The sequence below is a fragment of the Nesoenas mayeri genome (assembly GCF_963082525.1).
Source record: "Nesoenas mayeri genome assembly, chromosome: 1".
Classification (NCBI taxonomy): Eukaryota; Metazoa; Chordata; class Aves; order Columbiformes; family Columbidae; genus Nesoenas; species Nesoenas mayeri.
In genome coordinates this window covers 94,628,413-94,655,186 of record NC_137541.1, presented here as the reverse complement: position 1 = coordinate 94,655,186, position 26,774 = coordinate 94,628,413, and the positions used below count along the sequence as shown (strand labels likewise).

Below are 26,774 nucleotides of genomic sequence, written 5' to 3'. Positions count from 1 at the left end.
TATAATATAGATGAGGTTCTTATGGACATGGTTTAGTGCCAGAGTTAGGTTAACAGTTGGGCTCAATCTTGAGGGTCTCTTCCAACCAAAATGATTCTATGAAATAGCAAAAAGAGGTGAAGTAGGCATCATTCAATGAAGTAAAGAGGAAGAAAACACAGGCCTACCAGCATGGAAGACTTTGCAACTCAGGGCTTCATCTCCCTGCCCTCAGAAACCCTGCTGGGGGCTAAAAGCTGGTGGGCACAGGCTGTCTGTGCTTGCCAGCCTGTGCAGGACTCTCCAGGACAGAGAGTATTTTTTCACTCGGATTTCTACTCTGCCAGCCTCCCCCCCAGGACTGCCCACTTGCTGAGAGGGAATTCACTCAAGACTCTCCATCTAGGAGCTGCATACAGCTCCTTTCTCTTCCCCAGTTCAGTGAAGCTGTGTTACCACAAGTGCTTTCCACCAGTGAGCTTCACCTTCCAGGTGAGAGTTTTACCAGTGTGGATGGGGCCGCACTAAAAAAAATCAGAGATGGATGTCCCACTCTCTGCCCAGGCGAAGCAGTCGCAGAGCGGCAAAGGCTGTGGCAGATGGTGCCAGCAAGGACGTGAGTGAGCACCGTCACTCTGTCCGCATGGTCCTTTGCACAGAGCCCAGCTCATGAGGAAGACTCAGACTAAAGATGCAGGCTGGGCACGTGCTGCTGCTGAGCTGTGGTCCAGCTGTTGGCCCAGATGCTTCACAGTGAAAGAACAAAAGTTTTTGAGAAGCTTGGATGTGCATCCACGCATTTAATGGGCTCCTAAGGTAGCAAGGTAGAGCATGTACCCTATAAACATTTTTTGAAGCCCTCAAAAAAATCCGATCTCTTCTACTTTAAGTACAAAGCCTTCTTAACGCAACATGCGTGGGACAAGACAGTGTATCAAGACTTACAGGTACCATACATACTAGACGTTCTCAGCGTGACTTTTAAGAAACCGACTCCCAGTACAAAAAAGTACTCAAGTGCCAGACCAAAATCTCCCCCTAAGAAGGTTCCAATGTTCTATTTACAAGAAAATACCACTTCAGTTAAAAATACTAAAAACGATTCTCTTTAGTTCATATAAAAATAATCATGTCTATGTATGCACACACATATTTACATACATTTATGGCTTTCACATGCTTCGACCTTCTCCAAGAAGTGAGGAAATAGAAATGCTCCATTACTGCTTTTTCTCCTCCTCAGGTTTTTCAGCCTCTGCTTCTCCAACTGATAAAGTGCCACTACCGTATTTTTTCACTCGGGTTTCTACCCTGGCAAGTCTTTGCTTCACCTTTTGTTGAGATGAGGAGTATTCTGCCAAGAGCCGAGCAAACCTCGTCTGCAGCGTATCCAGAGCTGTTTCAAGCTTTTCTATTTTTTCTTCCAAGTCTTTTGGGTCAGCTCCTGCTTTTGCTGCTTCCTCATCTATTAAATTGTCTTTCATCAGAATTTGTCGCCCTTTCTCTTCCAGAGCCTTTTTGGCTTCTGGATATTCTGTGAGGGCTTCCATTAAATCATCTTTAGACAAGCAGAATAAATCGGAATAACCAATGCTCCTTATGTTGGCTGTCCTCCTGTTGCCAGATTTGCTACCTTTGATGTTTAGGATGCTGATTTCACCGAAGTAGCTGCCATCGCTTAGGACTACAAATTGGGTTACGCCATCATCTGCCACCACAGCCAATTTTCCCTCCTTAATAATGTACATTTCTCTCCCAATATCTCCCTTTTTGCAAATGTAGTCCCCAGGACTGAAGACCGTAGGTTTCAGTTTCAGCACCAGCTCAATGAGAAGTCCGGCTTCACAGTCTTGGAATATACGCACTTTCTTCAGTGTGTCCAAATGGACGTTGATGGCAATTTCAGCCTTCAGCTTGTCAGGCAGATTTTTGAGAACTTCCTTCTCATCCACTGTTTTCTTGTTGGTCCAGAGGTAATCAAACCACTTAATCACCCTGGCTTCCAAATCCTTAGTCACTTTTCGGAAATGCATGTACTGTTTAATGGAATCGACCTTGGCCTGGAACTCTGCCCTGGAGGCGTTCATGTTGGAAATCATGGAGCCCACGTTACCGACGATGGTAGCGAAGATCAGCACGCCCACCAGGAAGTCAATGACCACAAAGAGATACTCCTCATCTTTCACCGGAGGAGGCGTTTCTCCGATGGTCGTCAGCGTGAGCGTCGACCAGTACAGACTGTAAATGTACTTTCTAGACAGGCGCGCGTACTCTGGAATGGAGGTGTTGGGGTAGACCCAAGAGTCGGTTCCAAATCCGATGACCTTCGAAATGGCAAAGTATATACAGGCGTTCCAGTGGATGATAATAAGAATGTACAAGACAAGATTTCCAATACGGAACATGTTTGGATAATTTGTCCTAGTTTCTGTACGATCAAAAAACTCAAACAGCCGAGAAATCCTCAGCAAGCGGTTAAATCGCAGCTCAGGGTAGTTCAAACCAAGCTTCAAATATGCCAGGTCAGTTGGCACAAGAGACAGCACATCCAGTTTGAACTGCAGCGTTTTGGTGTAATGATCTCGTAATTTCTTTTCATCCTGAACTAGCAAGCCTTGTTCAAGGAAGCCTTCAAAGAAGAAAAATACGTATTTTACTTGTTAGAATAAAAATACCATCAACAATACTGAGTGACTTACATTGCAGATACCTGAGAACACTGAAATTTGTACTGTTATGCACGCAGGTGTTGATACACTGAGTTCATTTAATAAAAAATATTCAGTTGCAAATTGAAATACTTCAATTAAGTTTCAAAGCTGATATATAATGATGTAGAGCAATGACTCTATGATTACCACAGTGCTCCCTGCCCCTTTCTGCTCTATTCTGGGAGAGCTATACCTTTGTCTTTTAGATAATTTTAAGGAAAAAAAAGGGGGGGGGCAGGGATTCAAATGCCTCATTTTTCATGAATTGTTGACATGAGTCATACCTAAAGTTAAGCAAGTGTTAAACAATAGTGTATAAAATCAGAGTGGAATATTTTAAAATAAATATCAAGAATAAGTGGGTATAATGGATTGTTGGAAGCTTCTTCAAAACAACATAGATACCCTTGAGATAATGAAATCCATCTTTTTCTTCCCCCGAGCCGTGTTTCTCCTCTTGTGTCCAATGTGAAAGCTGACAGGATTTTCCTTTTCATTTGGGGACAATGGTTTGCACCTTTTGTGTGTTTCTCGTGAGAGCTACTAAGCAGAATTTTGTACACTGGTATTTCTTCATTCAAACGACTTTGGAAAGGATAAGATTTTTTAAATTATGAGAAGACGTAAGCTGCGGTAAAAGTCCTTAAACTGCATCTGTGTGAGAGTTCTCACAGAAAGGCTGCCTGAGCAGCACAGCCACAGTGCTGTTTTGTACCTCGGAAAGCACAAGGTGTTGAAAATGTTCCAGAAGGAACAGCGAATGCACTGTAAAATGTTGCAATTGTAAGTGGAGATGTTCAACTGTCTGCCCACCAGGCCAGCCAGGAGCAGAAGTCCACTGAGGGAAAAACAGAACTTTCCCTGTGTGTTGGGGATTATTGCATTTTGCTAAGCCTTTAGCAATCTACAAGCAGCAGCTTTCTCAGCAAAGCATCTGCTGACGAAGACCAAGCTGCATTTCTTTCTGCCCTACTCAGCACGGCTGTATTTCTGGAATACGTGTGTATCTGTACAGCTGCCTCATGCATATGTGTGTATCTGTCTTTGGGTATTTGCAAACTGACGGGACCACAAGTGGCAGTAGTTCCTGTGCCACCTCGTAGACACTTGCTGAAATTGCTGCTCAAATATGCCCTTATAAACAGAGATATGTGACTAAACAGGAACATTTCCCAGAGAGATGAATTTCTGACTCAGAGTTATTAAAAATAACTTTGAAAACACCTTCCTCCAGAAGGGGGATAAAAGCTCCTCAGCTCTCCTTTTTGTCCTCTCAAAGAACTGGAGTCCTATAGTAAAACCTTTTGAAAGCATCAAAACACAGGGGTGTTCTAAACAGAACTGGGGTGCATCCAGCACAGCATTGCCAGCCAGGTGAGGGAGGTGACTGTCCCACTCTGCTCTGCACTGGTGTGGCCTCACCTGGAGCACGGTGTGCAGCTCTAGGCAACTCAGGATAAAAAGGATATAAAGCTACTGGAGAGTGTCCAGAAGAGGGACATGAAGTTGGTGAAGGGTTTGGAGGGGAAGCTGTATGAGGGGCGGCTAAAGTCACTTGGTTTATTCAACCTGGAGAAGAGGAGACTGAGGGGAGACCTCATGGGGCTACAGCTTCCTCACAAGGGGAGGAGGAGGGGCAGGCACTGATCTCTTCTCTCTGGTGAGCAGTGACAGAACCCAAGGGAATGGCAGGAAGATGTGCCAGGGGAGGTTCAGGTTGGACATGAGGAAAAGGTTCTTCCCCCAGAGGGTGGTGGAGCACTGGAACAGGCTCCCCAGGGAGGTGTCACGGCCCCAAGCCTGACAGTGTTCAAGAAGAGACTGGACAACACCCTCAGACACATGGTGTGAACTGTGGGGTTGTCATATGCAGGGACAGGAGTTGGACTTGATGATCCTTGTGGGTCCCTTCCAACTCAGGACATTCTGTGATTCTATGACCTGCTGCTGAGAGATGTGAATCATTCCTCTTCACAGGACACAGTCACTAAATAGGTGAAACACAGTGAGAGAGGCCCTGCAGCCAGACCAGAACGCAGTACAGAGAACCTGATGTGGATCACGGCAGTTGTGGGGCTGCCTAGAACACAGATCAAAGCCTGTCCATGGACAGTGGGGAGTCACACTCTTCCCCAAAGGCTTCCAGGACCTCTGTCCCCAGGGGAGATGGACCTTGCAGACTTAGAGGAAAAGGCAGCAGGCACAGCCAGAGCCAGGAGGGCTAGTTAAGAGAGCTGACAAAGATTTCAGCACCTAAAAGAAGTGACTCCCTTATTTTTAGTGCCTGAAACTGCAGCAGACACCTTCACTGAAGCATTCAGGAGGTCTCCGCAGCAAGTCTGCAGCTCCAGTCCAGGCCTGCAATGCCAGCCTTCTAACCACGTTGAACATCTGTAAAATCATTATCAGGACAGACCTGGAAATTTTATAACTTGCATTACCCTGGACATGCCCAATTTCTGCCCAGTTCTTTCCCATTACAATAACATATGTAACTGCAGAAGAGAAATTTAGTTACCACTGTTGAAATTTTAACTATATAAAGAAGATGAAGTCCCCTGCCCTGCCTCAAATACAGCAATCTTGTTTCAGGCTGCTATCTGAAATAGACTTTCCTGTTGAACAAGGTACCTGCTGCATTTAAGAATTTGGCTTGCCATGAGTTGTGCGCTTCCAAATGTGACAGCATTTTTAGCCTCTGTCCTGTAATTATGTTTACAACTTGTCACAAGCCATAATTAATGTCAAGCTGTCAGCATGATTTAAAAATGAAAAAAGAAAATTTAAAGATCAAAGATTTAAAAGAACTCTCATTTTCACGACGCTTTCAAGGGACTTTTTAGGGCTGTATCTGTGCCAGTAAATAGAATAAGCCAGGAAATGTTCTCTGGCCTCAAGACCAGCCACCATGACAGGTTCTATTCACACATAAGTTCTCCCAGCCCCCTTCGAAAATAACACCATGAACAACACCCAACCTCTGCTGTCCTTCCAGCTGTGCCCAGACACTGCCTGAGGGAGTGCTGGCTGCCGTAGACCGCAGTGCATGCAACCAAGTACATCAAAGACTATTCTAGCAATTTAATGGTATGGATCACTGTACGTCATTGCTTAGGCCTGTGTTACAACCTTGTTTCGCTTCAAACAGATATCCCTTTAAGGCTAGAATCTGTATCAGCTGGGGATGTGCAAATACAGAATCTTCTCAGCCTGTCTGGAGTACAAAAGCAGGGACAGGAACCACTTTACACATGACGTGGCATGGTCCTCACAGATCCATCGGGTTCACACTTCCTTCAGGAAGGCAGGACCTAAGCAGAGGTGCCTGGGTTAATCCTGTACCACCACCCTCCTGGGTTAACCCAATAACCACCACCAAGCACTGGGAGACCCAGCCAGGACCTCGCAGAGGCTGCAGGAGATAGAGCTGATGGTTCCAGGCAGGGGGCTGCAGACTGGAGGCTGGAGGTGGGGGCCAGGTCTTGCTCTTGACCAACTCAATAATCACTTCTGTGCTGCACACCTCGGCTAAGAAAATGCAGCATTTGAGGGGTGCCTTGGTTTCTTGCCCAATTTAATGAGCACAAGCAATATGTCATGCACAGAGTGATCATGACATGCAAAGTGCCTTATCCTCCCTTCTTCACACAGGCTGTTAGAGTGGTTATTCAGTCAGTGTCTGACATGCCTATTAAGCAATGGTAGAACTAAATTTAGAGACAATTGAAGTGCAGGTGTTGGGATGTCCAGTCTTAGAACAATCCAAGCTGGTCAGACACTTCGTCTTCCCAAAGCCTCCACATCTGGGCTTTGCTGGAGACAGGCTACTACACTGATCAGACCCCAGAGAGGAATTTGTTTCCAGCCTTTATAGATCCATGCTGTATCTGAAAACACTGTGAAACCCCAAAAAGACTCACCTGTCCTGAATCTGACAAACATGTCAAGAACATAGATGATATCAGAGCCATAATCCAAGAACAGCCATAATTTAATATGGTCAACTTGTAGCTCATCAAAGCAGGCTCTAAAGAAACAAAGATATAATAATAATAATACTCTTACTATTACTACTACTACTACTACTACTACTAATAATAATAATAATAATAGTAATAATACACCAATTGCATAAGCAGAGTTCTTGCAATGTGTGTCCTAGCAGCATGTTAGTGCACACTACCAGCACTGAAAAATTAAGGGCAGCATAGCTCCATGCCTAGATATCTGCACACTAGAGCTCTGTCTAAACAGACTCTAGGATCTGTTAGGTGTTTAGGCCTGGAGCAAAACCCAAACACATAGTTGCTACGCAAGAGCACTTACAGACGAATACACATATCCTACAATTAAACATGCATCGAATTTCATGGGATACGCATCTCCATTAAGATAATTCCTAAATAAAATATTTGTTTCTGAGTGGCAAGCCATCCTCACCTCTCCCTTTCATCTGACAGAGCTTAGGTGAGTCATTTCCACACCACTTCATTACTTTGACTCAAAATTATTTCCACATTTTACAAGGGAAAACAAATACTTGAGTAAAATCCTTCCACCCTTCAGGCATCTACAGATGCATGACATTAATTTAAGATGACCCAACGCTGCCCATACCCTTCTGTTCTCTCCTGGTTGATGGGAAGACCTGTCCCAGCAGTGGTTACAGAGGCTGTGGTGGCCACGGCCGATCCCTGTAGCTCGCCAGCAGGTGGCACGCAAAGGCCACCACCAGCTCTTACGGGGACACATTGCAAGTTACAACAAACTGGTTTTAGAGAAGATAAAAAGAAACGTTGGCTGTCTACTCCCAGTAGTATGTTTATCATATATCCCTAAGGGTATATTAACTGTAAATTTTCTAGGTAAGCCACCCAAAAAATACTGGAGGGAGATAAACGGGTGATTTACACAGGAAACATGAGACTAAACACTAAAATTGAAACCTAACATTATTATCAACTTAAATCCATACCTGCACACTAGCATACACCAGTTATAGAATACGGGTGCTGCAATAATGGTCAGCCAGTTGTAGTAAATATTGCTTGAAGGATCTATCACAAAGATCTCTTTTTTCTTCCTGCAAAGTAAAATGGGCAGATTTACACTGGAAATTTAATGAAGTGACCTGCTGGATCTCCCTGTTCTGGAGGCTGCTCATCTCATGAGGTCACAGCTGCCTAAGAAGAGAAAGTATCCATGCAGGCAGCTCCAGACGAGATACCAGATACTATCTGCCTGACCCAACTTTGGAAAAAATAAGAGTGAAAAGAAAAACAGAGACGTTCACGTTTCCCAGGCTCAGAACAACACCCCTTCTGCATATGACCCCCACTGAAAATAAAGGAAAAACATTAAATGTTTCTTATTATCTTTCCAGCTAGAAGGCTATGGTCCACTGCTAGAGAAAGATCCTTCATTTGCAGATTAATGTTAATGTCTTTGCAAAGTGCTATTACTGAAATGACTTTATGAGCACACATTTAAACAAGTAAAATACATAGGTATACAAATACATGTTCACATAAGTAAGACTGTGCACATACACATAGTGTGTGACTAGAACTAAAATATGTATTATTATATAAAAGCACATTTCACACACTCACAGTCCTGGCTCCCTAGGCCTCAGAACAGTGAGAGATACTAGATGAAGCATACAGGCCTGGAATCCAGAGAAGATGTAAAGAACAGCACGGCTAATGACACATGTAGAGTACTCTCAGAAGTGCCCTTCCCCAGCATGAGAAAGGTTGATGTGGTATAGCCAGCATTAGGCATGTTGTATGGAATCAGAGAAATTATGTATTAGTGGATTGGGAGGCCCACAGCTGCAGAAGTTATTTCAACATAGTGTGATCTGTGAACCACATAATAGTATGGGGAATGCATGACCAGGCAAGGCTTGGATAGGTATTTGTGCGACTCTTCGTCATCTCCAGGAATCTAAAAATATTAAAATGTTATGACAATTTATTTCATATTTGTGCATACTTCTGGCATTATCCTTGCTGTCAGCTGAACGTGAGATGACAATGTTACTAAAAGAAGCAGTTTTATTCTAAAAAGTGTTTGCCATCTTCACACAGTTAAGCTCAGGTTCCCACTACATGGCAACTGAAGCTGAAAGAATATGCTTAGAAGAAAGGCTTTCAAATAAAACAAAGCTTTGATTAGGAAATTCAAGATCTTGAGATCAGGCAGATTCCATCTGGAAGCAATTCCTAACTACATGTCCCCATGCCTACAGAGCACATGCCACCACACACATATACATAAATTCGCAGTATATTACCCTCACATATTCCTTAACTGTGAAGTCAGCTCAAATGTATTACCTTTTTATTGTTATGTTTTATGACTCGTAATACTAAATAGTACTATGTTTGGATCAGCTTTGGGGGAACAAAACAAGAGTAGGATCCATTTCTGTCTAAAGCATTCAAATGATCCCATTTTCTTGCAGAAATACAGCATCTCCTCATCAGCTGAAGAAAATCTTAGTGAACACCAGTAATGAACAGCACCACATTAAGTAAGCAAATATGCCAGTCAGTGTAATAACGAAACTTATTAGTACATCTAGAAACTGTTTGTGACAGGTCTAAACACAGGTCTTAAAGATGCAACAGGTTTGCTGAGCAGTTGCACCTTTCCAAAGGGAAAAGCATATTAAAGATTTGACAGGCTAACATTCTGCAGTCTACAGAAAATAACTGGGGTGGAAGTGTAATGATGAAATGCCATACCATGCTTTGTAGTGTAGGAGGTGTGTCACAGGCACATATTCATTCTTTATACTTACTCTTCTTTTTTTTTATCATCTTTTTTGTCATCTTTCTTTTCCTCTTTCTTTTCCTCCTTCTTTTCCTCCTTCTTCTCCTCTTTCTTTTCCTCTTTTTTCTCCTCTTTAACCTCTTTCTTTTCTTCCTTTTTGCTGTACAACACAACGTAAGGCTTAGCAATATTACCAATATTCTAGCAGCTAAGGGAGCAGGTGGATGTCGAGGTACAGGAAACTAGACTAGACTCCAGACAGAGTAGGACAAGGATCCAGCTGGTGACAACAGTTTACAGGCTGAGGCCTCTTGAACTGACACCACCACACTAACACATCAGGTAATCAGCTGGCTGATTCCATGCATTAGTCACTCACACTTTCTTGACCTAGTCTGACCTCAGTGCACCAGGCAGATTTTAACCAAATGCTTCCAGTTTGTTTCATTCTTTAGAACTCAGGCATTTAAAAAGAAGTCTATCAAGTTATAACAGAACTTGAAATGGATTAACAACCTGTCAACATTCTTTGCATATCCAAAACCTCACAGTCACTGTCTGAAGCTTTTATGGTAATTAAACAAAATGAAACTTAATTTTCTCTCACAGTTCTTTAAAACCAACATGGCTCTAATTGGCTGATTACCTCTGGTTTCAACTACTGCCTTGGAGAAGAATCCTAGTCAATGTTTGAACAAATGCAGCAACTTCAGAGGTGTGTTTTATTTAACTACATAGTAGCCATTTTATAAATGCTTTATAGTCAATATGATTAAGCCAACCTATTTTAGACCTTTGCAGTAGAGATCCAGTGTATCTACAAGACAGTCCGTATCTACGAGATTACTTGTGCCCTAAGGGCATTTTTTTTCTTTCCATCAACTGTAAAGGAAGAATGGATTGTCCAGCTCAGATGCAGGTGTCCATGTGTGATCAGAGGAGCCAGGCCCAAGTTGCTCTGCCTTTATTTATTTGCCACTGTATTGAAAGGCTGAGCACTGAGCATGAAGTTCTATCCTTACTCACATCAATGGGAATTCTGCCTAGACTTAATGGAATCATGATTGTCTCCATGTTTATTAATTGTTTTTCATGTAATAAAGTAAAATATGGACCACTTAACAGTAAAATATAAATAAAAATATATAAAAATTTATAAAAATATAAAATATAATATATATAAAATATATATATTAAAATATATAAAAATTTATAAAAATATAAATATAAAGTAAAATATGGACCACTCTTATCATTCCATAGTATCCAGCACAGACCCACACTGCAAGATTTAATTCCAGATATGTTTTTTCATACTGTTCAAGTATGTATATCCTTTAGCTCATTAGAATGTGATAAGCCAGATAGAAAGATGGAACTAACTTCTCCCATTCTGAACTTTGTATGAACAGTCTTGAGCTATATTAACTTATACAGATAGGCCTACACATCCTCTTCAAAAACTGCAGAAAGTTAACATCTTTCCTAAGATTTTGTCAAACTTAAGGCTAAATTTGCTACAGGGATTGGTCAAGAATCATGTAAACTGAAGAGCTGCACTCATTTGCGCAAGTAGAAAATTGAACAACTGAGATCTCCCTATTTTGTATTAGATTTTTTCTTTTATTCCTTGAAGCAGGAAGTGTCCCCGTTGGTTAGACATAAAAGACTAAATGTTCCTGACACTACAGGGTATGTGGATAAGGCATATAGAAACATAACTCCCCATACATAAGATCCAGTTTGGATGAAAACTGGGACTCCTGCTCCCATGGAAGCTACATGTTGTCCTCTGAACTGCCAGGATTGGGTCTCATTTTCCCTTGCACTAGTGTCAATAAAGGACAAATTAGTTCAATGAGAGCAACATCTCACAGCAAAGACAGAATACGTAATAACAGTTGAAAAAGTGCTGCTTACTGGATTTGAACCGACAGGTGAAAAGTTTAGTGAGCTCACTTGTGCTTTGCATGTACTTGCTTGTATTACTCAGCTCAGAGAAAAATCTATGCTGTGAATAGCAGTCCTGTCTATGAATGCGCTTGTTACAGGAAGAAAAAAGCACTACAAGGCAGAAGACGACAGTCACCGATTTTAAGACAGTAGTAGCTTTCACCTGTCAGCAACAAGCACCTCTTCCAATTCTCACCCTTAGGCATTTCCATAGTGATGTAGCATCACAGTGTAATTTGAAAAAGCCCACATTCCTTTGCTAAAAAATGCTGAAATCCTACACTCTCCCATGTCCAGGGAAATACCTACCAAATTGACCAACACTATTGAAATATTTCAAATTAGACACTGCAAGGGAGCATAACTGGAAGAGAAAAGAACCTTTGGGTTGACTGATCTTCTATTTGTACAGGCATTTCAACTCAAATAAACAGTTTTTCATTTACCAAGGCTGATTCTACATGGCAGTGGGAACTGCTGCTTAAGTATTTATTTCTCTGCCACAACTCCCCTGGACTTTTATTGCTTCTCTTCCAAATCCACCTCAAAAACTCCTTCCTATCTAAGAAACATGTCAAGATGTCACTGTGTATTACTATGCATGGTGCCTGATCTAAAGGCCAATTCACAGTTGTTAGTGTTGAAGTAGCTCCTCGATACTTAAAATGTCTGGCTTTCTTATCAGAAAGGAAGAACTATGAGTAAATGTAATTTTCAAAGAGTAGGGCCACTGTACATTTATGGATATTGTTATGCAGGGAAAAGCAGGTTGATACAGAGAATCAATCAAAAAGTCTCAGTGGTGATGAACTCTGGAAGGGAATACTTTGACAGTTCTAACTTCCTCCTATGTGTTGTATTTCACACAGCATCTAATGCCAATACTTCTTTTTCTCTGGCCTGAGATCTGCCACAAACTCATCTGTCAACTACAAGTATCTTTCACATGTAAGACTCTTCAATGTCTGTGGCCTCTGTTCATCGCTCTATTGTGGTAACTCCCAACTTATCGTACTCCCACCTATGTGTAGTCTGGCAGTGGAAGTCACTAAAGAGTAAAGGTTGGCCATAATCAAAGACTTCAAAGCATCACCTACAGTTCCGCATGGGCAGGCACTCTTAGGTCTTTAACATAATGAAAAACCCAAAGCTTAAAAAAGATCTGAATCTTTTATTCTTTATCAGTGCTATTGAGTAAACTGGAATCCAGTAACTAATAAAAAAATATGTTGGTGCCTCTTCTCTTTGGCAGCAATACAGGGGCATCCATTCTGTGTTTCCAGCATGCTGAAAGCAGCGTGCATCTTCAGACTCAGAAAACATGTCTTCATCAGCCTCTGTGAAAACACTGTCATAGTCTCTGAATGAGTCAGATATTTGCCTTTCTCATCCCTCAAGTACTTTGCAAATCAAGTATGTTTCAGACTGTCAGGCAGGTAGACAGACAAGTGTTGTCTTCATTTAAAAATCATGAAACATTGGAAGGATGAAAGTTTTGCCCAAGGTACATGACTCATTGTCAGAAACAGTGTAAGCAAGCAGTATTTCCATCCTAATTGGTCCTTTGGGCCCTGACTAGCAGGCTCCAGGCTTTTAGCACTTCTATTATACCAGTCTAAATAAAATTCTGCACATTTCTGTCACTGTTCACTGCACATGGATTTTCCTTTTTCATAAAAGTTATGCAAACCAAACCAAAAATTTTCTTCAGGAACAGGAAGACTTCTTGTTCAGGTATTTGCACAAAGCTTTTGCATCATCATTTTAAAAGTACAATTTGAGCTCATCTGTCATGGAGATATTTGGAGGAAAAAAACAACAGTTTCCTTAAAGTATTTCCGACATAATAAAAAACTGTGTCTATTATTTTAAATATTTGGTTTCACCTGCAAAGCAATGAAAAAAAATCATCATCACGTGTGACAAGAGATCTGCTGCTGGATGCTGCAGAGCTGACATGTCCTCAGATAACTGTGGTCTGAGACACGCAACAAATATTGGTGTTGGGTGATTTTAAATTTCAGGAGCTCTTCACGAGATTTCGCTTTGGTGTAACACTGTGAAATATCTTGGCAACTATATGAAATAGACTCCAAAGGACAGCTTCTGTCAGAGCTTCTGTTGCAATGCAAGCCTTTTTACATTACCTGTCACTCTCTCTACACCTACATCAACAATATCTGCTGAACTGAAACACATATTTAAAAAAGATGGTCAGTTTTCACTTTGACTGTGCACACAAGTGTTTTCAAGGTACCCTGATCAGTATCCACTTCCTATTTGAAAACCTGAAATTTTTTGTGGCACTTGATTTGCAGAAGGGGACTAGCATGTTAAAAGAGGAAAATCACTATTAGAAAATTAATACACGAATCTCATTTAAAACCTGAAGAATTAATAAATCAATTGGCAACGCAGTAAAATCAGCCAGCTGAACTAGATGAGGTAAGGACTAAGTGCTTAATCAAATTCACTCTTTGTGAGATAAGGATAACTTCAGACAAAAAGAAGTTCACAGGGAACATAAAGGATGCTTTTAATACTAAGAAAACTAGATCTTTCTTTATAATTAAACTATATTCTTATGGGAGGCTTGGGAAGAGATAAGGAGTTTATACTACAAATGTTGCTAGGCTGGAAAGGGAAAAAGAGAAGGAGCTACTAGTTGAAAGGTGTTTTGAAGTGATCAGTACTTACTCTTCATTGGTGTTGTTGCTATAGTTGACATTAAACTTGGCCAAGGGCCAGTGACTGCAGCAAATGAAATAAAACACATTAAAGAGTGTATAAGGGCTGTTGGTATTTCATACACGTGCTCACTGACACGACGGACCGACTTACTAGCTTCTCACATGTGCACCGATAAGATTAGGAAGGTCAACTTTGACTGCAGTGATAAGCCCCTTTGTGTAACTATTTCAAGGCACCAGTTTCTTTTTATCATGTGCTTGGCAAACACATTTGTGACCGCATCTGATGTCCGAAGCTGGTTCCCAGGCATCTTAGTGCACAGCAACGTGCATCTCGCTATTTTTAGCCCTGTACTCATTTGGCTACTATTTTAAGCTTTCTTCAATCCTTTCAAGTCTTCTTCACAGATGCAGTGCCAAGGCTTTTGGATAAGTAACAAGCATTCCTACCATGGCTGCAGAATTAAACCTTCATGATAGAACTGAGAGTTACTGTCACGTGGCAACAGTGTAAAACTGAGAAGGCAAGAATTGGTATTTCCAAATTCACTTCTAATAGCCTTATATAGAGCTTTGTTGGCCCAAGATCAATGTTGTCCTCTCTAATTACTTAGAATCGTCAGCTGCTACTGATCCAGACATCTGAAAAATCAGACACCAGTCTGGCTGATTCAACAAAATGTGCTTTTGAGGTGAACATCTAAAGAGCAGATCAAGTGAAGACAATAAGACTGTGCTGGCTCAAAACAAATCAAGGTAACCTGTGTCATGCACAGCCTTTCAAAGGTTTTTGCTTTAACCTGAGTTAGTAGTGGAGATTTTGAAACAAATCAGCTTATTACTTGCTTACCAGTCTTTCACTATGAAAAAAAGAATGGTAGTCTATGCTTCAAAGCATAATTCCAAACAGAAAGTCAACTTCTGTCTTGGGACTTCATCTTCCTCTTTTAGTTGGGAGTTAAATTTCGAACACTATACATATATTCATAAAGTAATAATAATAATTCATCAACTCAAAAGACTGTAAACACATTGCTCTGTTGTTATATTGGTAAAATTTTAAGATAAGACTGAACCTGCCTTCCATACCAAAGACTCAATACGTGCTCTTAAGTCAGCAGCCAAAAGATTTTCTCATTTCTGCATAAGAAGCCTTCTGTAAAGTTAGCAGCCAAACTCCTGAGCAGGTGTAACAAAGCAACGACACATTTTGCACAACTGCTTGTTTGGAGTTTCCTAACACTCACAGATAATGTGCATAGCATGAATGTCCTGAAAAGCCACAACTAGCAGCATCCTCAATTCTCAAAATGGAAACTGCATTCGTCCTCAGTGGAGTAGAGTTTAGCAACATCAAGTTGAAAGGAAGCAAAATTCCAGTTCTGAAAAACTACTCTGCTTGAAACAGCATGACCAAAATCCTTATCTTCTTTGCCACAGTGCATTTGAGGGGGAAAGAGAAAGTTGCTGAAAGCCGTAATACTTCAGTTATGTGAAGATTCCTGGGCAGCATTAGACACTCTGCTAACCTCACATGCTAAGCTCCTTACCCTCGTCTTAAAATAAAACTTACATCCTAATCACCATGAAAATTCCATAACCTCAGTCATCTTCCTTTCAGGAATAAACACATCTTCTTACCTGTTCACCCCCCCAGGCTGCTCACGGATACCCAAAAAGGAGCGGATGTTACTTTGCCTGCTGGACACCTCTATAAACTCTGGTCCTCGGATACGCTCTAGGAAAGAATCCGGTCTTTGGTCTTCATGGTGCAAATGTCTTGTGGCCCAGGACCTCACAGATATGACAAATCGTGATAGCCTGCATGGAATGGACATACAATATTGACAGGAACAACCAACGACTTAAATCATTCTCACAAAAAGTAACCCAGGAGGATTTTTCTTGGCTTCTCCACCTGCTACAAAAATTAAACTTGATGGGTTAACTATGTGAACCCGATCACTTCCCACAATTTCATACACCGGCTTTTGCAGTGGATCAGGAAAGTATCACACATCAGTTCCTAGTCCACTGTATCAGCACTGCAGCAGCAACAGGAGAATATTCTTGCCAAGAAGGGGCAAACAAAGTGGTTGGGGTTGACTTCTGACAATCTTCTGACATTGTGTGATAATGAGGGGATTCTAGACTGACAGAATTAAGAAATAAAAAATACTCACAATATCACACACTCAAGGGCTGGTAGACATAGTGGAAACAAAAGCTGAATAGCTAGTGAGGGAGGATGGAATTTGAAATAAGGAATGATAAAAATTCAGCCACTTGCCCTGTGATTTTAAAAGGTCTGTTTGCACATTTATTAGTTGCCTGTCACGTATAAACCTGTCTACTGCATAAAGCACTATTTCCTCGTCCTAAATATCTAGGAGAGCACTGAAATAAGCAGAAAATCATGACAATGTAATAATTCATCATGCTATCACTACGCATCTTTTTCTCTACCCACTAATTCACATTATGAATCATTACAATGTTTTCTGACAAAGTCCAAATAGAAACCTGTTTCTGAAAAACTGAAAATAACAGAGACTGAAATCTACAAAAGTTATTATTACCCGCACAATGTATTGTATTATTTCCTATCAGCAGTCTAGTTTGGACATAAGTGGTGTTAATTCAGGTTTCCCAAACTTGGCCTTGAAAACAGCATAATGAAATCCAAAACAATCCTTGACTTCTTACAGAGACCTTAGGCTCCTCAAGGAAAGCTCTTTACATTCTCTCTGCATCAGATATGCTCAGAATGCACAGAGTTTGATACGAACAGTATAAATCCTATGGCAAAGTACATCTGCCTCATGATTGCAGTTCCCAAGGGCCTAACTACAACTCCTCATTCATCTTGCCCAGGTTCTCTTACCGTGAAATAAAGAAGACAAACAAGGCTGGAATAATATCACATATCAGAAGCTGGAAAAACGTATTCCTAGTTCTTTAGCACTATACCAAGATAGCATCATATAACTCATCCACAATTTCAACAATTAAGAGAATTCAAAGCCCATCAAGAACACAAAAGAAAAGCAAAGCTCCACATGAAAGCCTGAGGTTATTTCCTAGATTCCTCACTCTGTTAAAAAAATGCTGCATAAAATTAAGCTACAAAATTTTTCTCTTTGCCTGAGCGGAACTCAGCTTTCCCATAAGGAGTGGCACAGAAAACTAATATGGATGTTCTTACTTACATTAGAAAATAAAGCATTTTGATGAGACCTGTTAGTTAAGGAGCAAACAGATTTTACCAAATAAGACTGAGAGCCTCTGTATTTTAACAAATAAACAGAATTTTCTGATTTCTGCCAAGCTATATTATTTTCACTTCTTTATCCTTTACATCTCAAAGTAAGATACTCAGTGAAGTCCACCAGATGTTGTTTTAGGTCCTTGAGAATTTACATTCAAGAGGCATGTTATGATACCATAATATTTAAATTGCAAAGCATTCATGTTTGCATCACAGGTTTCCTTGTATGTTCAGAGCATAAGTAACTAGCTACACATATGTGTAACTCAAACTGTCCTGAAAAAGGATAAAGAACAATATAAACAAGGATTAAAAAGGTAGTTCTCAATACTAGTTTATACATTCATGTGTATTGTTTACACAAAACACACACCGATGGATGTTTTCCACCTAAAACCAACTTCTTGCAGACTTTATAATCTACATTCAGTGGTGTCACTATCCTACAACAAAACAGGGAAATGCACGTTTATTCTTCGCCATCCACAAAGCTGAAGCATAAACAACACTCTTTAAATTACTCCAGTTTTATAATAATTTTTTTCTTTGCCCTTGAAATACACTACCCTAAAACTGAGTATGGACTGTATTGTGTGTAACAATGGTGTCTGAAGACAGAACTCTGCAGTCTCAGGTGGAAGTCTTTAAAGCAGACACAATAAGTTTTTGAAGCTCCACTTCAGGTTTATTATAAGTCCCTGTGAAGTAAATGACTTCAGCAAATGGTTGCCTCAAATTTTGCTGACTAAGGTTCCCAATCCTTTCTAAACATAAACAGATGCTAAAAACTGAAACTCTTGCCCTGCCAGCACTGAAGTCCCTGTCTTCTCCCTTGCCAAAGCCAGCTACCATCATTACATCTCATTTGACAGGAAATAAACATGCATCAGCTATCAGCCAGAACCGAACACTTATCAATTTACTTTACAGTCTGGCCTCACTTCATGCATTTCCTCAGCATTCAATATACTTTCAGATCAGATCAGGTAAAAATTGATTTTTTTTTTTTAATTCAGTATCTCTGGCATTTCAACATTTTTATTAGTAACGAGCAAGCAATGAGTTAAGAATTAAGATCAAAAGCACCTTCTGTTACTTTTTATAGACTTTCTTCAGCTGGACTCCATCAATTTTTTGGAAAATGATGGTTCTTCTTACTTTTCCTCCAAATTGCAATCGGTCTCTACGAACAATTCAAACTTAACACTAGAAATGGTATTAGTTAGCATGTTACCTTGCCATTGCTCCCCTGCCTGTGAATGAGCTTGTCTGGGATTCAGATACATGTCTTCCCTCCACAGAAATGACTCTCTGCAGTTCTGAAGATGCATCCTCACACAATGAATGGGTTCTGCAAAAGCAAATTTATTTTTTTTTAAGAATTCCAGACAGCCTCCAGCAGAATTCCACCCCCCTCAAATCTGTTTCTTTCCACCACTACATCAGGAAACAATGCAGCAAATTGTCCTTATTAATATGGCATAGGTTTGATAAACATAGAGCTAAACCTATATTCCTACTTTTCTGGAGTCATCCAACACGAAATGAAGTCAGTGGAGGCTGTGACACCCACCCCAGCAAGCTCAGAAGCTGATTCTGTACTGGGCAGTACCAGTTTGGTGTGCAGATACACACCTGTGGGAAGCATGTTTTCCACCCTAACACCTCCTGTAAGGCAGCTTTCCTTCAACAAGGAGATCATCCCCAGGGGGGCTTTGAAGTGCCTGCCCACCGCTTTTTTCATTGCTGTTCTCCCAGACATGGGGTTTAACAGTCTGGAATTTCTACCAGATTTTACATTAGCTGGTCCAGAGCAGCACCACTGCCATTCTGACCAGCCTGCTACCGCCACCTGCATAACTATAGGCCTAATGCTGCTCTCGTTGTAAAGGAAACTTCACCTGCCACAGAGCAAAACAGGCAACAGCTCTTCAGGGCTGCCCTTGGCAGAGGTGAGGTGAGGCAGCTCAGGACTCTGCCACGCATGGAAAACACTACAATAGTAATTATGAAACTTACTTCACTCGAACCTGGCCTTTACCAGGGCTCACTCTGGATTCTTCTATAAAACTCCAAGGGTTTTCTCTGTGTTTTTCATTCTTTAGTATTCACTTCTATAAGACTTTGTCACAGCCATTATGGATCACATTTTTCCCCTTTGTAATGCAAACAAGAACTCTCACGTAACTCTGTTAATCTGTATTGCCAGGAAAACACTGACTATAATGATACTTGCGGTATCTTCCTAAGAACAGGCAACAACATTTTGAATGCCCACAAAAGGATAATCAGCAACTCAATTTTGTGTGCAGTCACAGCCGAGAAACTGCAAACAGAGAATTAAAACTTTATTATTTCTTCACAAAGAGCCATGCTGAGAAAGATAGGTCCTGCCAGTCCCAGAATTCTCAACTTGTTAACTGTTTACTTCTTCTCTTCTATTATGAACACACCAATACCCATGCTGCTTAGTATTGAAAATATTTTTATAACCTAGTTTATGTTGTGGGTGCTGAGAATATTGTGGATGCCAAAGTTAATGTGGCTTCTAGGGGAGAACGAACCAACTCAGGGAACAGAAATCCATTACGGATTTTCAGATATACAGAGCTCACATTCAGCTCAAGAAGTCTCCTGAGCTGGATCCTGGGAAAGTATTAGAGCAAACCATGTCACACATACTTGCAGTTTACCCACTTATTTCTTCTTTTTTTTCTGGATCATCTGCCTACAGAACTTCTGGACAAAGGATACTGGACTGGTCTGTCTTTCAGACTGCAGGGCTATGGCTGTTTATAAAAGCTTTTATTCCTTTTTACAAAAAAAAAAAATATATATTTTGTATGATCTTAGACAGCAACAAATTCTAACATTCTAACTTCTGTTCTTACTTACCAAAGATTACTATTTTTGAGTCCTGAAAATACATTTTTAAAAGAAGATAGCGGGAGTTTTTAGAAAATAATTTTAAGTGTCACAATTCAGTTATGAAAAAGAAAAGTATTTTTCAGAAACAGATAGCCTTTCATGGAGGCTTAAGCCAGCACCTTCTATTTCATATTTGGATGGATTAGAAGTTTGTGTTGAACCATTGACTCAGTTACTAAGTTGCAGTAACTCAACTGCTTTTAGTGACTGTACATTATGTTGTTATATTTGTTCTAAATATAGGTAATTAAATATAAGGGTCACAAAATAAAGTAGAGAATAATAATAGAGAAAACAAAGTAAACATGGATTAAAATACTCTAGGTATCCTTCCAAGTAGAATTTAAAAAAGAAAAAATATTACCGTAGTGCATTTCTTATCAGTCTAAGAAAACTACCCAAAATGCACTGTTGACCTTCTTATTTCTTTTTTGTAAACTTTTTTTAGCCCCAGCCTCCTCTATTAACTGCCATTGCTGTGCTTGGGCATCTGCTGACTATAAATAAAAGGCTAAGAATGAGGAGCTCAGCTTTATTTTGTGTAAATGCCCAGGAAGGCAATGCAGAATGGTGCCAAGGCAGGTCAGTGAGCTCTAAACAAGCTAGATCAGGTACCAAAAGCAATGCTGTCCCACCAGCTCCACTTCTCCGCACCATCATACTCGCTAAAAACATCCTCTGTTAGTGCTTCATGTGCGCGATCATCACCTCCACACTCCTCAGCAGTGTGGAAAGCTGCATTCCACTGTCACTGCACAGGCTCATTGTATTTTGTGCATCTGTAACACTGAGAGTTTTACCAAGTGTCTGTCCAGGGGATGGCTTTTGGTGTCCAGGGCCAGAAGTACGTTGAGAAATGTTTTAATCTAGGTGAAAGAAAACATGACCTGATCTGAACACCTTCCAATCTGATCCAGAGTCCCATGAAACACATTAAAAACTTCAAATTATTTCAATTACTCCCTGGTCAGGCTCTTACCAGTAAGTGGTCACACACACTCATTGAAAAAAAAATATTCCGTAGGGGAAAGAAAGGCAAAACTCTCAGACTCAACTGTTGGTATCAAATTGGGCGGATTATGGACTCAACCAGTGAAATTCTGAAGTCTACATTTTTATTTTGGTTGCTTGACTGTTCTTAAAAACCAAATTTCTGATTACTCTGCATGTGCATCAAGAATTTCTACAACTAGGTTTATGTTATAACTAAATATAAAAATTTGTAAATAAATTCAGGTTTGCCTTACAAAAAAGTTATAGATATATTATAGATATATCATGTGTAGACAACTCAAGAAAATCAAAATGATTTTGTGAAAACAGTTCTAAAGTGCTTGCATTTCACTTTTACAAATATGGCTTATGTATATCTGCAACAGGATCAGAATACAATACACAAAGGACTCCACCAGGCAACTCTTATGAAAGCATCTGTCCCATGTTACACAGCAATCACAAATATATTCCACATTAATTATTGTAATTCCTTGTTATAACTCTTATAAAACTGACATACTCATTCCTGATTTTCCTCAACCCTGTTCAAGTAACACAGGAGACCTTATTTATTAGCTGACTTTGTACCGATGCAGAGGGACAGTTACAGATAGAGCTTTTGATGTTACACCTTCAACACATGCAACATAGTTTCTATTTTATTTTTACAAAGACAGACTCATTCCCATCTGGACTCCACAAGTTTGTTTGGTATCTGCAGCAAAACAGTAACCACTGCCATTATTATCCACAGGTGTTATGTGGTCTGAAATCAACACGAGAATACACCAAGTCCCAAGAAACAAAGAGCAGGTTACAAACCAGAAATTCCAGCAGATGATTGTGCCTCCTTAGGTTATGCTGAAAAATATTCTGTTTCTATGGGGGTAGCATTCTCACTGTATCTAAGAGAAAACTGACACTGAGGTTTCTGCTCCCTGCCTCTTCAGGCATGGCCAATTTATTCCCATGCTTTGAGATACCTAGTGGAGTAAGCTCTGGGAAAGATACTTAAATCTGTACCTGCTCTGTACGTCTCTCTTGCCCTGACTTAATTTGGCTCTAAATCTACACAAAGATTTTCAAGCAAACCCTAGAAGACCATTTTCACCTAAAGTGCATGCAAATAATCCAGAATTTTCATTTAGTAGTACAAGTTCTAATCAATTAAACAGGAATTGATGAAGCCCTTTAAAGTAATTACTATGAGCCAGACTTCAAGGGTGGGATTTGGCTCCAGTTTGCAGTAACCTAAATTAGGGTATCTAATATAAGCTGAGTATCTTAAATTTCCATTATAGTCAATTGCCATATTAGAGCTTGGTTCAGTTGCTTCAGCACAAGAGTCTAGCACGATTGGGAATACCTCAAAATACTTTATCTGACCTGTCCAGAGCACATAGGTCGTAGCTCACATCCACTAGCCCAGGCTAAATGCTTCAGATAATCTATGGTATCTCAAATAGCTTCAGGTGACTATTTTAGGCAACTAAATATCTCTCATTATCAACAGAGCCAAACGAGCCTGAAGAGCTATTTGATTTCAGGGTAAACTGAACAGCTCCTGGGCACCGCTGAGCATTAGTACTGACCACATCTCTGCTGATGACAGCATGAACATACAGGCACTGAAATCCACATGTCTACAAGGCTCAGCTGAAACCTACTTCCAATATTTAGTGAGCCAGACAGTGTCTATAAGACAATGTGCTGCCTGTCGTATTTCAGCTGCTTCAATACAGAGGCTCGGATTTTTAAAATGAGGACTCATTTGCTATTTTTTTGTTTTGTTGATTTTTGTTTTAACAAAATGGACCAACTTTACAGCACACTACACTATAAGAACATGGGCACATGAATCACCTACTCCAGCGTAACTGAGAATGACAGTTTAAAGATCACCTGCAGCTTTCTGTTAACTGTTTCAGTGAATGCTTTTCCTTGGTGATATGGCATTTCACAACAGAAAACCACTTAAGCACATCCTTAGCATTAAGCATAAATTTAACACCTACTGACTTTAATGAGAACTAAGTAATGTACTTAATTGCTTCATTGAACTATAGCCAACAGGAGCTGGAGGAACATAGAGGCAAAGGAGAAATGCTGCCACTGCAGAAAAGCTGCTTTTTTTTTCTAATGCCTATAGTGGTATATTTTGCTACTAGACAAAGAAGGGCTAAAATTTTGGATGGGATCTATCTTTTTGTACATATTCTAAAACAAATCTGAACTAAAAATATGTGTATCAAAATTCTTTGAGTGGTATTACAAAGGTATGGTATATACTTAGTAGCAGCCACTTCAGTTATCAAAAAACCTTAAATATGAGATCTCTTCTACTGAGTGAGATGGTATCTTTTTACTCATCTATGAATTCCTGTAATTAATGCTGATAATAGCAAACTTCATTTTAAATAAATTGTTCTTCAAGACCATCATCATCATGATAAAGAGCAATTCGTATTTCAGTCTATCTGTCATAAACAAGTCACTGTCTCTGAAACTGCAGACGGCTGCAGTGATTTAATTCTACATTTAAATCTTTATAACCATACTCTCACATCCCTGTTACTAATTCCATTCTATGAGCTGCCAATCACTGATATCCTCTACAAAAAGGACATTGGAAAAAAAGGAAAGGAAGAGGCTCATTTTGATCTGTGCTTTCCCTGTTTCTGAGATACCACTGTAAATGGAGATGAAGGGACATGGCTCTTGCATATCTCCCTAAGGAGACCATGGGGTAGTATAATAAAGTCAAGCAAGCCAGACTGTGCATAATAAAAGCAGCTCCATTTTCTTTAGTGCAGGTACACCTACATGGCAGAAGGTATCAGGTAAGCAAAGCAGAAAGAAAAAATAAAGGACCAATTCCAACAGAAGAGGGATCACGGGACCATATCCATCCTAGACACTAGGGGCATGCAATCCCAAATCATCCTAAGGCAGGCAGTCCTACCAGCCCTGCAGAATTTTAGGTGCTCTAGTCTGGGCACACATGTAAACAGCAAGAGACAGTGTGACAAGGTCCACAGAGCAGAAGTGCTTGACCATAACAAGCCAGAAGCAGAACACTTTTTCCAGTCTGTACAGGTGCTGTGGATCATCAGACACTTTCCTGCAGGCACAGCAGGGTTTGCCCAGGCTAGAGAAATGACTGGTACTGTGTAAAATTAAAGTGCAAGCTCACTGGCACATTTTAAACACCCACTTTAAAACCATCAAAACAGAGAAAGGTGAATGCAAAGAAAACATTACAGGTCCACAGTACAGTGAGAGGCTCTGAAAAGACAGTACAGAAATGTGGATATTTTTTATACACTACAGATGTTTGCTATGACAGGAACTAGGTGATTTGCAGAGGCTACTTTTAAAAACATTTCCTGAGGCTTTTCATTGCATGGCACTGAGAGGATCCCTTTTTCTCCAAATCTCACAGACTGGGGAAGCACAGACCCTGCTGTCTGCTTGGTGACCTCAGAAAGAGGTTTCCCCTTAATGAGTTGGTGTAATTTCCACTGATGTGAAAATGGCATTTATTCCTGAATTAATACAGATTTTGGTTCCAAAACTGCAAGCCATGACAACCCTTCTTTTGCTGTTGCTTTTATACTTTGGATATGCATCGTTAAGTCAGTAAAGTGCACTGGATCTACAAAATCAAGGTATAACACTCCCATACTGCAGAGCTAAGAGGAATGTCACAAATTACGCAGCAATCTGTCCTCTAGACTGCGATGAAAGGAATATATTACCTGATATAGCCATTTTCAATCCTTTCAATATCTTCATCGGTAGTTCTGATAGACAGTCTGTGCACACCAGGGTAGGAGTGCTGGGTGTTGATTTTTGCCATTTTGCTTCACATATCAACATCTAAATGACAGCTGAAACGGGAAAAACACATTTTGTAAAGGCTGCAAAATAAATGTGCTCAGTATTTGAAAAGAGTGATTTCTTAAAACAATGAAACAGCAAAAAGCAAATTCAACCATTGAAAGAATAGCCAATTATATTTCCACACACAATACCTGTTTATTTATTTGCACTGGATGGAAAAAAAGTCCTACTAAAAGTGTAACAAAGACAATTCATTGTGACCAAAGAAAAGGGTTACATGAAACGAAATTCTTTTTAGTCTCCGGGCTATCTGAATCCCTACACTACCATACCTATTATCTATAGTGAAATTGCATTTAAAATCTCATTAAAAGATTACAGTTAGAAAGCCAACCAAAAAACATTAGGTAATACATGTGCTAGGATAACACATTCCACTTTCAGTTGATCTCCTTGTGCTAATTTTATCTATTTTATGATGTTTTTTATTCTGAAAATGCATATTAACCAAGTAGATAATTATTGAAATGTGTCCCTCAGCTGAATATATGCTGTGCATTAATTCTGTATTATCTAAATTCTGCACTAAACACGTAGTAGGTTTTTTCCCATCTATTTCCAGATGTCATTTTTGTTATAACGCCTCAAGACAAGCTCTACTAAGATACTTGGCAGCCCAGCTCTTACAAGATTCAGGAAATTCCTAAATTCCTTTCCAGATTTGGTCTTCAATGCCTTAGCAACATTAGTAAGTGAAATTCATATCACACCTAACCCTGCTAAACGAGCTTTAAGACTCAAGAAAAATGTCTCTAAAAATGAAGGACTGAAAGACTCTCAGTGAAAATTCTGAATTTTGAAATTTTTTTCTAAGCTTTGAAACTCCATTCAAGAACCTTTTTTTGTTTGAGATACACCTAGAATAAAATTCTCTTGGGATCATTCAACTACCTCAGTCCACCTACTGTCCCTTTTTCATCTGTAATCCTTTGTTTCATTGACCATGTAACATTCAGCTTTAACAGCAAATGAAATACAGATCTTATAGAAACTAACATTCTTCCCTGAATTACTCCTGAAGCAAAGCTCACAATCCATGTTTAGGTCTGTGTAACATATCCAATTTCTTAAAAAAACACATACTTGATTTGCCCTCCACTTAACTCCTAGAGAATTAAAGAGAATCACATACGACTTTTAAAATTATTTAATATATTTCAAAATATAAAATAGATTACCTTAATTTTTGCACCCAGATACAATGAAATAATGAAAATAGTCCTAGGGCATAATTTAACAGTGGAAAATCTGTTTAGTATTTCCCGTTTCTAATTTTACCTCAGTGCAAGTCAATTGATGAATAACTGTGTCTCATCTTAAAACTGAGTCCTGTTAATTCAAGCTTTAATGGGGAAAAAATGGGCATTTCTACGACACATTGATATATTTAAAAAAAAAAAAAAAACAGGAGTCGTCTTTTCAATCCACTCTCAGATTTGAATGTTAACTCAAGAATTAATTCCTAAAGTGCTGATAATTTATGCTAAAAACACGAGTACATATAAAAATACTAGCTGGAACAGTCTCACAAAAGGAATAGATTTTGTCTGTCCAAAAAAATCTACC

At 39.8% G+C, this 26,774-nt stretch overlaps 1 protein-coding gene across 1 annotated transcript; it reads right to left on the bottom strand.

Annotated features, from left to right (window-relative positions):
• Positions 1 to 1,199: 1,199 nt before the first annotated feature.
• On the bottom strand, positions 1,200 to 25,164 carry CNGA3 (cyclic nucleotide gated channel subunit alpha 3; the record flags this gene model as incomplete). Its single annotated transcript, XM_080354831.1, has 6 exons — positions 1,200 to 2,608; positions 6,611 to 6,717; positions 7,666 to 7,773; positions 15,755 to 15,934; positions 18,616 to 18,732; positions 25,064 to 25,164. 6 exons carry the CDS (start codon positions 25,162 to 25,164, stop codon positions 1,200 to 1,202), a joined length of 2,022 nt encoding a protein of 673 aa, XP_080210957.1.
• Positions 25,165 to 26,774: the final 1,610 nt, after the last annotated feature.